At 52.3% G+C, this 12,167-nt stretch overlaps 1 protein-coding gene across 1 annotated transcript; it reads right to left on the bottom strand.

Moving 5' to 3' along the window:
• Window positions 1–168: 168 nt before the first annotated feature.
• ATG9B (autophagy related 9B) lies at window positions 169–10,261 on the bottom strand. Its single transcript, XM_043969188.1, has 14 exons — window positions 9,715–10,261; window positions 9,318–9,361; window positions 9,022–9,086; window positions 8,530–8,718; window positions 7,967–8,108; window positions 5,124–5,878; window positions 4,397–4,550; window positions 3,853–4,032; window positions 2,799–3,047; window positions 2,420–2,565; window positions 2,057–2,153; window positions 1,720–1,843; window positions 1,328–1,474; window positions 169–1,141 (listed from the first exon to the last, which is right to left on the bottom strand). The coding sequence occupies exons 1-13, from the start codon at window positions 10,259–10,261 to the stop codon at window positions 1,344–1,346; spliced, it is 2,823 nt and encodes a 940-aa protein (XP_043825123.1). The 3' UTR covers window positions 169–1,141; window positions 1,328–1,343.
• Window positions 10,262–12,167: the final 1,906 nt, after the last annotated feature.

Raw genomic sequence — 12,167 nt, 5'->3', positions numbered from 1 at the left:
TTGATAGCTCCGCCTCTGCTTTACCCCCGAACCCCGGGCCAATGGGGAGCCCCGCCTGGACGCGCCCACTCTGCTGGGGGGTGGGGGAGCTGCCAGTGGCGTGCGTGCCCCTACCCCCCTTTCTAAGGGAAGACGCCCAGGCTGGCAGACCCAGGCCCCAGCCCGTCCACTTGCGCCCCACCGCCTTCCCTGACTCTGGGTGCCTCTTCCGCATCAGGAGGGGCTTGGCCTGGATGGCCTTTAAGCCCCCTTCCCGGTTGGGCGTCATTATGCCCTTCCCCGGGGATACGCAACCTTTGTTTCCCATGGAAGGAATGCCCCGCATTGCCAGGCAGGACTGGAGCCAGACCAGGAGCCTTCCGAGCCCCGTAAAACTCCGGGCACAGTGTTGTAGCTGCCGTGCTCGCGTCCCCATGCCCAGCCTTCTCTGACACAAGGCTTTCGGCCAATGCCGGGCCTGTTACTGGGCCTCAGTGCCTCCTTTGGAAGCCGGGGCAGCCAGAAGCTCTTCGCAGGGATGGGGACACAGAGCCACAGAGAGGTGATAGAGACCTTGGTGCTTTATTACAGAGGCAGCTCCCTGCCCCTCACCGTCACAGGCTGCATGAGCAGGAGTCCGCCTGCAACCAACCTGTGCCCTCCCGCCTGCCCTGCACAGTGCCATCAGGAAAGGAGACCTGGCGCCTAAGGCAGCCCCAGCTTGCGTTCCCTCCCCTTAGGGCCAGTGCCTGATTAGGGCCAGCAGTTTAACTCCAGCCATGCATACCATCATGACCCTGCCCTGGGATCCACCCTTCAGAGAGGGTCTGGTAATGAAAATGGGGCTTCTCTTGTCTCACTGTCAGGGTCAGGAGGTACCATCTGCTTGGTGCTGGATGAGGTATCTCCTGCTCCCCCTCCTTTCATCTTGTGTCAGGAGATTTCCCCAGTTTCTCCCCCTGGGCCCACCCCCCACACCCTCACTTTGGTTCTCTGGGGCTAGCTCAAGGCTTCCCACCCTCCCCCAAAGGGCCTGCCAACTTCCAAGAAGGAATGAAGGCATCAACCCCAGGTGTCTGTGAGCTAAGACGGCTTGCATAAGAGCCAGCGGATGAAGGCTAATTGTCTTGCCAACTTTGCTCAGCCAACTGACATGGAGAACCTGGGAAAGGAAAGAATGACATGTGGCAGGGTGGCAGGGTGCCCAGGTGCCCCAAATCCAGAGAAAATCTCCCTTGCCCTACCCCCCCATTTATCTTCCTACCCTGGTCCTCATAACCCCCACCTTACCAACCTCTTCCATTAACTATTCATTTCCTCTGTCTTTCCCACCCCCAGCAATACTGACCACATTGGTTGACTTCTCAGCCACTGCTGGGATTGAGCTGTGGCCCCTTCTGAATATTGCTCTCCTCTTGCCACCCCCCAAGGGGTAGATTTCTGGCTCCCTTGGGCCCCCATTGTTGTCTGGGGCTAGAGCTGGAGCTAGAGGTACCTGGGAAAAGAGAAGCCATTAGTCATAGAATTCAGATAGACCTAAAGCTGAAAGGAACCTCAAAAGCTATCTGGCCTTCATTTTGCAGACAGGAAAACTGAGGCCCATAGAGATGCAGTGATTTGCCCAAAATCACACAAGTAATAAGCAACCAACAGGATTAGAACCCAGATCCTCTGATTCTTTCCACTGTATCATGATGCTTCCTCCTTCCTAAGAATCCATCTCAATTGCCAGGTTCTTACCATCACTGTGCCACGTCAGGGTCTCATCTTCAGGGGTGAGTGGCCTCTGGGGACTGGGCCAGAGCCTTGGGAGTGGAGTGGCTGAAGTTTCCCCCCACTGCTCTTGCTGCTGCTGCTGGTGGAGCTGAGTGGTGAAAGGAGAGCATGAGCACCCTCACTGCTTGGCTTCTTTCCTTGACCCCACCCTTCAAGCACAGAGGCTCCCACAGTTTCTACAGGGAGACTTAAGGGTGGAAGGGCAGCTCTGAATCCCCCCATCACCACACCAGACACACGTTCCTTTGGACACTTCTGCCCCACTCCCAGCCCCTTCTTTGTTAGCCTGTTCCCAGCTCACCTGATGCAGGTAAATGGCATGAAGACTCATCTCAGCAGAGGCAAGCTCTGAGAGCAGGGCAGGGTTCTGGAGCCCAGGGCCCCCTGGAGATACACAACTGAAATAGGCAGCCCAGCAGGTCAGAGAGACCCTCTGCCCCCTCCAAACAGCATCCTTAGCCCAATGGGCTCCCACTTCCCCAGAGTGACTATTTTTTGGTCACATCCTTCCCAGAGGGCAGATCTTCCACACACACCCCACCCTCATCTTCCCCAGACCCCTCTCAAAAGATGAGAATTTCCCTTAGGTATATCAGGTCTGTGCCTCTCCCATCCTTCCACCCTGATTCTCCCAACACATACCACACTTTGTCCCCACCCCCACCTCTGATCGTGGCCAGCCTGGCACGTGGAACCTGAGAGGGAGGCCAGAAGGCTGGCAGTTGCAGCAGCTGGGCAGGGAGCAACTGGACTCAATTCCCGGGGTGGCAGAAGAGGATGTAGCAGCAGGCTGGTCAGGAGTGCCTCCGGCTACATGCAAGAGGAAAGAGGTGGAGTACTTGTGAGGCAGGGTGATAAGGTCAGAGAATCTCCACAGGAGAGGGCAGACTGACAAAGGCTCCCGGGTGAAGGGCAGAAGGCCTAAGAATGGAACCAGTTGTGTTGAGGCGAGGTGCTGGGTTCTAGGTAAAAGGGCAGTCACTGGCTGTGAAGATCGAGGGGGGCAGTTCAGGATGAGGAAGATGGGGATGGGAGGCACTCACTGAAGATGTGGTGGAGTCACTTAGAAAGCTGGGACCTTGACCAGGTGTGGGAGGGGAACGGATTGGAGTGGCAGCCCAGAGAGCAGCATCCTGTTGTACCCGGTCCCGAAGTTGTTCCAAAAATCGGGAGCTGTGCCCAGGTGGACGCCAGCGAGGGTGGGCCAGCGAGAAACGCATCAAGGAAAGCTCTGTCTTCCCACCTTCTGCACGTTGGGAGACTGAGGCTTCTGTCTGTCCTGCCGAGAGCCACTGCAGGAAAACCATAATCCATTACATGTATAGGACCCTTAATACTGTTGTCTGTCACATCTGTGACTTCGCTGGGGGCAGGAAGCTGCCACCATCAGTGTCTGGGACACAAAGCGGGTAAACAACTTGTCCAGGGTCAGGTAGATGTCAGAGGCAGCGGAATAAGGTCCTCCTGACTGGAAGGCCAGCTCTCTCGCCACTATATTGCACTGCCAATCTACCGGGTGCTTTCCAAAACACTTCCAGAATCTCATAGGGTAGGCTGGCTGGGCAAAGATGACTATACTATCCAGCTACATAGCTCAATGGATAACACATTAGACCTGGAGTCAGGAAGACCTAAGTTCAGATCCAGCCCCAGATACCAGCTATGTGACCTTGGGCAAATCACTTAACCTGTCTGCCTCAGTTTTCTCATCTGTAAAACAGGGATAATAATAATAGCACCTGCCTCCAAGTGTTGGTAGCTGTTAGCATAATCATCACTCTTATTATGCAGATGAAGAAGTTGGTCCTAGAAGAGGTTAAACCACTTGCCCAAGGTCATACAATTAAGACAGAGGCCAGAACTTCACTCTAAATAGGTCCTACATGCCACTATGTCACCATGCTCCTAACTATGGAACTTGCTTCTGCCCAGCACACACATACACCCGTGGAACTTCTGCTCCTATCCTAAAATATCTAAAGATAATATAATTGACTAGATTCTGCTCCCCATCCCATGGATACCATCTTGGCCAAGAACCCCATCTCCTAAGTCTACAGAGAGAAAGGAAGAAGTGTTAGAGAGGGGAAATCTAACCTGGGGATGGCCATGGCGCCTCACATCCATGAGAGCAAACGAACAGACATCCCCAACCCCAGCCACATCCACAGTGAAATGCCGAAAAAAGTCGATGAACTCCAGGGCACGAGGGCGAAACCAAAAGAGGAGGGCAAGGGGTGTGAGGACTGGAGAGAGGAGCTCCTCTAGGAGAGAGACCTAGGGGAAATAAAGTGGGGAAAGGGGGCTAGGAGCAATGTTCCCACTAGAAGGGACATCTGGGGAGAAAATGGGTTAAGTTCTATAGATAAAACAACTCCCCAACCTAGTCCAAGACAGCAGAGTAGAACACAGCGACCCCAAGTTCCTCTCCAGCCAGAGGGCCCCTGAGAAGCCTAGATGTGATGTATGCTCAGAAATGCTTATAAAGAGGTCCCACAGTTGCTCCTCAGAGAGGCCTTCAACTCCACAATTACACACACACACACACACACACACACACCACACCACACCACACCACACCACACCACACACCAGGCCCCTGAGGATTGACCAAGTTCCAAGCCCAGCTGCCTTCACTCACAGCCTTGTACTGCAAGAGCTGCGACATCTGGTGGTGAGAGTTGGCTTCCCGGGTTGGTCCTGGCTCTTCAGGGAGGTAATGCATGTGAGCAAGAGCTGCCTGCAGCAGGGACTTTGGGGAGCGGCCCAACAGCTCCTCCTCCGGGATGAAGCACCTGGAGAGAAGAGAAGAGAGGCCTGGGGCAAAGGGGGCTGATGGAAAAGCACTGTCTGGAAATCAGGAGAGCCATTTTCTTGTCCTGGCTGTCCCTAACTAGCTGTTTGTCCTTGAACAAGTACCTTACATTTCTCAGGCTCACTTCCCGCTTCTATAAAATTAGGGGATTGGCCTACATCGTTTTCTAGGTTCCTGCAAGCTCAAAATTCTATGAATCTATGAAAGTGAAGCACTGTGGGATGATGGATAGAGATCTGGCCCTCAAGACAAGAGATTCATGTTCTCATCTTGGCACTATCACTGACTACCTCTGTGGCCATGAGCAAGAAAGTCATTTCCTCTCTTTGGGTCTTAGTTTCCCTACCTTTAAAATAGGGAAGTTGGATCAGATAGTATCCAAAGCCCCTTCCAAGCTCTAAAATTGTACGACTCTTACAAGTTGAGAGAATGAGATGAATGGATGGACAGGTTTCCCTGGGGTAACTATCTAAAAAGATGGGGGTAAAGAAAACTTCTGCACTGGGACCAAAGTGTCTCCCCAAGGGAGGAAAGAGGTTCCCCATCTGCTGACCTGGCCACAGTTAGCGCCACACCCAGCCCTGTCATGGCAGTCAGCACATGTTCCACAGCCAGCACATCCTCATCATACACAGTGAGCACCAACAGGACAGCTAGCAAGGCACCAGCAAAGAAACCAGCATGGCGGGCCAATAGGGCTGACAGTGGGGCCGGAGGCGCAGCAGCCCGCAAATAGCGGGCAGCAGGGCGGTAGGCTCGGGCCAAACGGGCACGAAGCTCATGGGGCAGTTCATTAAAATGGCGTAGCTGTAGGCGGGCCAGGCGGGACCAGCGTCTCATCCCCAATGCCCCAGGCTCCCGGCGTAGCAGTTCTGCATGGCTGAAGAAGGCATGTAACCCCTGCCAAGCCAGCACCAGTGGACAAAGAGCCAGATTGGCCAGTGCCAACAGCAGCAGAGTCCGGCGAAGACGAGTAGCCAGAGCCCGCCGCTGACAGCTCCGCTTATAGGTACTGGGCAATGCCCAGCCCCCACGAAAGAGTGAAATTGGACCACGGAAAAGGAGCAGATCAAGATTGAGAGCCAGTCCCTGGCTGAGGAAAGTAGCACTGCCTCCCCAGGGCAGTGGGCAACGGGCTGGCAACAGGCCCTTGTTGGCCAGGGCCACCAAGTAGTTGGGGTAGCGCAGGATGCGGTGGTGAACATCTAACTCCGTCAAAGGCCGTGGCAGCACACAAAGGCCCCCACCACGTTGCAGGGCCAGGAGACGAGACTGTATCTCAGCCCAGGGCACCTTGCTAAGGTCCTCCTGAAGGAAGAGAGGAAAAGGGGTAAGCCCTAGAAAGAGAATACCCCCCAAAAGAGACTCTCCTCCTCTTGATCACTATACTGACATCCAAGTCTGGACCACCTCCCCCATCTGGGAGACCTTGGTTTCATCTGGTATTCAACATGTCTAAATTCAAACTAATGCTCTCTCCCCACCACAAACTTCATCATTCTGTCTTCAAACTTGATCTCACACCATCTTCCTCTCAGTCACTCAGGTTCACAGCTTCAGTCATCTTGCAATTTTCTTTTTCTATCTTTCTCTAACCTTTATTTCCAATCTGTCACCAAACCTGCCATTTTTTCCTTCCTCTCCACCCTCTTCTGAACTCTTACAGCCCTTATCGTCTATGCAACTCATTTGACTATAAATCATGTTAGGCCTTATGACATTTTGTACTTTTATTTGTTGTATTTTTTTTTGTCAGCTTCTCATGCCTGTTATGTTCTGTCCTCTGATCTAGTCTGTGAGCTCGAAGAGCACAATCCATGTTTCACACAATGTATCACCCACAGTGCCTGGCACAGCCAAACATGGCTTTGTGATTACAGGTCAATATAGAGGGGAGGCTTCAGTCAAGAAGTTCTTTATTCAAGTACTATCTCAAACACATACTGGCAGTGAGGCCGTGGGCAGCTCAGTTAAGCTCTTAATGCCCCCAGGCCACTGTCACAGACTGAATTCCAGAAAAGATTCTGGTCTTTGGTAATGGAAGTGAAGCACTTCCTCCCTGCACCAATGGATTCAAGAATCTGATTCCCACCCCTGACCCTCCCAAAAAAAACCCCACCAAGTATACCCCGCATAGAAGGTGCTTAAGAAATAGTTTACTGATTTACTGAAAAATAAAAAAGCCCCTCCCCACACTAACCCCAACCTTCATCATGTGGCACCCGGACCATTGCAATAGCCATCAAGATGGGCTTTCTCCTTCCAGTCTCTTGTTCCTGAAATCTCCCCCCTCCCATCTTCCTAAATCACCACTTCCATCAAGCCACTGCCCTAGTCTGAAACCAGCAAGGATTTTTCATTCCCCAGACAGGAATTCATTCATCCAACAAATATTTATTAAGTGCCTACTATGTGCCCAACCCAGTACTTAGGGCTGTGAGAAATACAAAAGCACCATCCAAGTGCTAACTACATAGGGGATGAGTGAGTGGTGGTTGTGGTCTGTGATTGCATCAGTGTGAGGAATTCCCAGTATGGAAACTCCTCCCATCAAGGAAGATGGCTACTCTTCTGGAACTTTAAGTCACTGAGAGCTCCCTGGGGACTTCAAGAGCTTAAGTGATTTGCCCATGATGACACAGACAGCGTATGTCCAAGGCAAGACTTTCCAACTCCAAGGCTAGTCTTTTATCCATTAAGTCCCACTGCCTCTTAATATTTCATTACTGTCTGGTTGGCAGAGGCAGCCCATGTACACCAATAACTATACTGCGGGGCAGTACTGAGCCTAACTGCTAATTCTAGGATCTGTCTAACCTTAGGCAAGCCCATCTTCCTGGGCCTCAGATCGCCCACCGGTAGAGCGAGAAGCTTGGTCTAGCTAACTTCAAAGACTTCTTCCAGCTCCAACATTCTGTGATTCTATGAATCCAGATGTGAATATGATTGGCCCCCGAGGGCAGAAACAGGAGAAAACAAACACTGCAAAAAGGTAACCTCCCTTTTACCTACCCAAATCCTTTACTCCCTTCTCAAACTACTGCCTACTCTGCTCCTTCCTTTTACAGAGCTCCTGATACCTGCACCATATGGATTCTGATTATAAGCCATCTTGCGTTATCTAGTTGTTTTGTGACATGGGTACTGGTCTTGTCTCCTCACCTAGAATGTAAGGTCTTCAAGGGCAGGTACCATGTCTCATCTTTTCTGTGACTCCCAAAGCTGAGCATACCTATTAACGACCTTGGGGTCCCAGACCTCCCTAAGCCCCATGGAAAACTGTTTATCTCAGCTTCTGCTTTGGCTCACTATCTCCCTCCCTGTTTCCCCTCTCCTTTCTGTCCCCACTGTGTCCCATCTCCCTAGTACCCCTATCCTTTTCCTGATCCAACTCACTGGGGGAATGTGCAGGGCTTCCCTGTAAAATGTTCGGATATCCCAGTAGTTCAGGAGGTTGCAGAGGGATCGAAGAAGACGGAATAACCAAAACCCTGAGGCCAGGAACAAAAGGAAGATCAGGAACGAGCTGGAGCGTATCCTGTATCAGACAGACAGATTGGTGGACTGAATTGGAATTCGATTACCTGAAGAGATCAGAGTTGGGGTACATAGCAGAATGAGTGAGACCAGAATCAAAGGGGGATGGAGGAAAGAGCAGATGAGACAAATGGGCATAGAAATAAGGGATCTATAGGAAGGGTGGCCTGGCTCTGGAGACTGAGACAGAGGGACAGTCAGTGTAAGTAGGATTCCCCTCGGTCCCTTTCCTCTCACCAGTCTGACTGCCTTTGTTCAGCCTTACTCCCCTAGCCCTCTGCTCATCTTTGCCTGGGCCTCGGCTGTAGCTGGAACAGAGGATGAGGAGGGGTGGCAGTGTCTCTGATCTTGGGAGCAGTCATTGACTGGATCCCTGAACCATCCAGCCCCACTATCCCGCCCCCTTCTCTGTTTTCACTCACCGCTGTGCACACTGGGCAGCAGGCAGGATAGCATCGGACAGGGTCACCTTGCCCTGAAGGATTCCAGAGGTGCGGTCGGGGCCAGGGACACTGGGCCGTGTATGGTTAACAGGTCGGTTGGCAAAGAGAACATCGTAATCAACGCAGCGGAGCAGGAAGGTAGTGAAGGTAACAACAAAAACGAACTGTCTGTGGGTGGAGTAAGATAAGGATGAAGACAGAACCAGAGGCAACCAAGGGTGTTAAAGGGTTGAGAGTAGAGCCCGAGGGTCCGGCCAGCTCTCAGGCCCCTAGCGATCCCAGGGAAACAACCCTAGCCCTGCCAAGGCTTCCTGAGGGATAGGAAATGAGAGAGGGAAGGGAATGAGAGAGGGATAGGAAATGAGAGAGGGAAGGAAAGGTGGAGATCAAAGAGAAAGGTGGGGGCTACAGAGGAGTGGAGAAGAGAGAATGACAGGGGATGAAGACGGTTGCTCAATATAAAGGACTTACCCCAACTGGAAGGTATCCTCCAGAAGCATACAGGCAAAGCCATTCCGCTGGTGGTAGTTATAGAGGTACCAGACTCATCAAGGAATAAGGCTGAGATTTACCAAAGAGCTCCCCCAGGCCCCAGCACCCACTTAACAAACCCCCTCCCCTCAAGTACCCCCATCCCTGAAATTCAGCCCCTACCAGTTCTCAGTCACCCACCCATTCCTTCCCAAGGAACGTCCCAGTCCACAGCCCTCAGCCCTCCTCGGCCTGCGTGCCCCCCACCTCCCCATAACTGTGGGCACACAAGATATCTTGGTGAAGAAGCTGTCCAAGTTCTGGATGTGATGCCAAGAGCCTGGGTGGAGAGAAGGTACAGATGACAATTACTCACATTTCTTTTCTCAAGGTGCTTTCCTCATGCCACCCTGTGGGGGTAGATATTATCATCCCTACTCTGCAGCAGCAGCAGAGACTAACGCTGTGAGGTAAAGTTACTTATCCAAGAACACCCAGCTAGGAAGTGTGAGAGATAAAACTCCAAGTGCTGAGCCACTATGCTAGGGGGTCTCCATCCTCCTAGCCTGTTTACTCCAACTCTTTTGTCTCAGTGCTCCGGCCCCTTGGACTTTTGCCCCTCCCCCTCTGAGCTGGACCTCCTCCCACCCCATATTGGAACCTGTTCAACTTTGTTTCCCCATCCCCACTTACCCCGGAGCCCCTCTGGCACATGGAGCAGGGGTTCCTGGTCGTCTCCTGGGAGGGGTGAGTCTTGGTCGTTGTCACAGTCCCTATCAGGGTCACAGTCTTCCAGCCGTTCGTAATCCTGTTCTGGGATCAAGGGGCCCATCCGCAGCCCAGGGGAGCTCTGGAGGGACAACTGTGAGGGAAGGGGAGTCACCGAGGCCAAGCATGGGGTAGAGTAGGATCTTAGGCCAGATGGAGCAGAGGAGGGGGTCCCAGAAGACTCCCCATGAGGGGAAGAGGTTTCTGGAGCTGAGAGGTCACTGATGTGGGGCTGAGTTACCCCTGAAGTCCTGGCTGAGCTAAGGGGCCGTGAGTTGGAAGTAAGAAACAGGGAAGGGGAGTTTCTTGTGTAGGGAGTTGGAGACATAGAGAAGACAGAGATCCTACCCCTTCCAGGTCCCAGACATCGAGAAGTAGGGAGCAAAGGGGATAACAGTGTAGCTCCTGGCCCTAGCTCCCCCCATCTCTCTTGCTGCCCCTTTGTTCCCCCCCATCCCATCCGTCTCACCATCAGGCTGGTTCCTCCAACAGAAACACTGCTGTTGTTTTCTGGGGAGCAGAGCTTGTGGTTCTCCGGATGACAACAACACAGAGTGACTCAGCCATAAGTAGGCCTCAGGCGTCCTGACTCCCAATCACCTGTCTGACCACTCATTGCCCCTCCCAAGACTCCTAGGGGAACCTGAAGGCCATATCTCCTGAGCCTCAGTTATTTCTTCTCTCTCCCACTAGCTGGATAGTGTTCAAACATACCCCTTTCCCCACCTACAACTCTCTGGATGCCCTGCCTGATGGCATTCTGCCTTTGCCTCTTCCCCATATCTGATTCAGTAGTGTTGAAACAGTTCCTCAGGACTTCCAAGAAGCAAACTCAAGTGAACTGGAGAGGAAAAGAGACATTAGACTTCCTCAGCTTAGAATGAACACCATCTCAGATTCCCCTGAGGGTCTAAGATATGATAGAACAGGATAGCTGGGCTGAGCTGAGATCTTCATGTCGGCCTTTGGCTCACTCAATCAAGAGAGAGGAACCTAAAGGGCCAGCCTGTCCAGTTTCATTCCTAAAGACCTGTCTCATCAGGAAAGGCAGGTGGCAGGAGGCATTCAGCCTCCCCTTTTAGACCCATTCCTGAGGTGCCAACTCAGCCACCCAGGTTCGTGACATGAAGCCTAATGCCCTGGGGGACAGTAGGACAAACACAGGATCTCTGGTTCCTGGAGGATCACATCAGGCAAGTGGTTATCCACTCACACAATCTGGATTTCAATGTATCAGACCTGGGGACTGGGACAGGGAAAGGATAATAAAATTTAGAGTTTAAAATGACCTTAAAGATTCTCTAGTCCAAACTTTCCTTTTACAGATGAGGTCACATGAGTGCTAACCCAAAATTCTAACCTCCATTTTCTGTCTCATTTCCCTCTCTGTCCACCCTATCTGTATAGAATGAAGATCTGAAGCTTTGTAATTGAGTGTGTTCTATCATTAGACTCTGTAAGTTACACAGCAATTCTCAGTGCCTCCTGAACCCTAACCTATAACATGGGCTTACTCTGAGCAAGCCTTACAGGAAAAGACCAAAGCTCTGATGCTTCTGAGGCACAATTCACCTACACACTAAAACCTTCCTCATTTACCCTGAAACTCATCGACTTCCCCAAGACTCTCCCAATTTATCCCAACTCCTCCTTGTTTCTTCTCTTAAGGAGTTCCCTCCTCACTAACTCTCCAAAAGACCCCAATCCCACCCAGAAGACCACGGCTCCTTCTTTCCCCTGGGATCTGCTTCCTACTTATCCCCAACTCCTCCCTCGTCTGAGAATCCCTACTTTACCCCCAAAACCCGTTCTTCCTCTATCCACCCAGAACTCCCCTCTCCATTTACCCAGGGTCTCTCCACATTTACCCCAACTCCTCTCTCCTTCCCCCACGTCCCCAGAATCCCCTCCCTACTTATCCGAATCCCCTCCCTACTTATCCTGATCCCCTTCCCATCCGCCCACAAGAGCCCCAAATCCTTGAGGTAAATATGCCTAAGATCCACGGTCAGTGGAAAGGACAGCTTTCCCCACCCCCAATTTCCTGACGATATAATGAAGAGGGCAGGTTGGCTGTGGCTCCACCTGCTTGTCCCTCTCGCGTCCCCGCCCCGGCCCTTTCGGATCCCTGACAGGACTTGGACATTGACACGGCCCCCGCCCCGCCCACACCTTGGCTTCCAGAAGCGTGCCATTAGCTAACCCTGAGCCCCGGGTCATCCCTTCGCCCAGCCCCATCCTTCTCCTGGCCCCGCCTCCTAGGAGGAGCAAAGGAAGCTTGGAGGCTTTTCCAATCACTGTCCCGGAGGGGGAAGGGCCCCAACTGATTCTCCAGTCACGGCTCTGGGCAGGTACCATCGGAGAGATTTTTCTCCAAT

This window comes from Dromiciops gliroides, chromosome 5 (assembly GCF_019393635.1).
Source record: "Dromiciops gliroides isolate mDroGli1 chromosome 5, mDroGli1.pri, whole genome shotgun sequence".
In the NCBI taxonomy this organism is placed as follows: Eukaryota; Metazoa; Chordata; class Mammalia; order Microbiotheria; family Microbiotheriidae; genus Dromiciops; species Dromiciops gliroides.
This window is presented reverse-complemented; position numbering and strand designations above follow the sequence as displayed.

Coding starts and splice junctions, on each gene's coding strand:
- ATG9B (XM_043969188.1), bottom strand. CDS start 10,261: ATGGTGAGACGGATGGGATGGGGGGGAACAAAGGGGCAGCAAGAGAGA. Junction 4,033..4,396: donor AGCTCTTGCAGTACAAGGCT/GTGAGTGAAGGC, acceptor TATTTCCCCTAG/GTCTCTCTCCTAGAGGAGCT. Junction 1,844..2,056: donor ATGCCATTTACCTGCATCAG/GTGAGCTGGGAA, acceptor TTCACCACTCAG/CTCCACCAGCAGCAGCAGCA.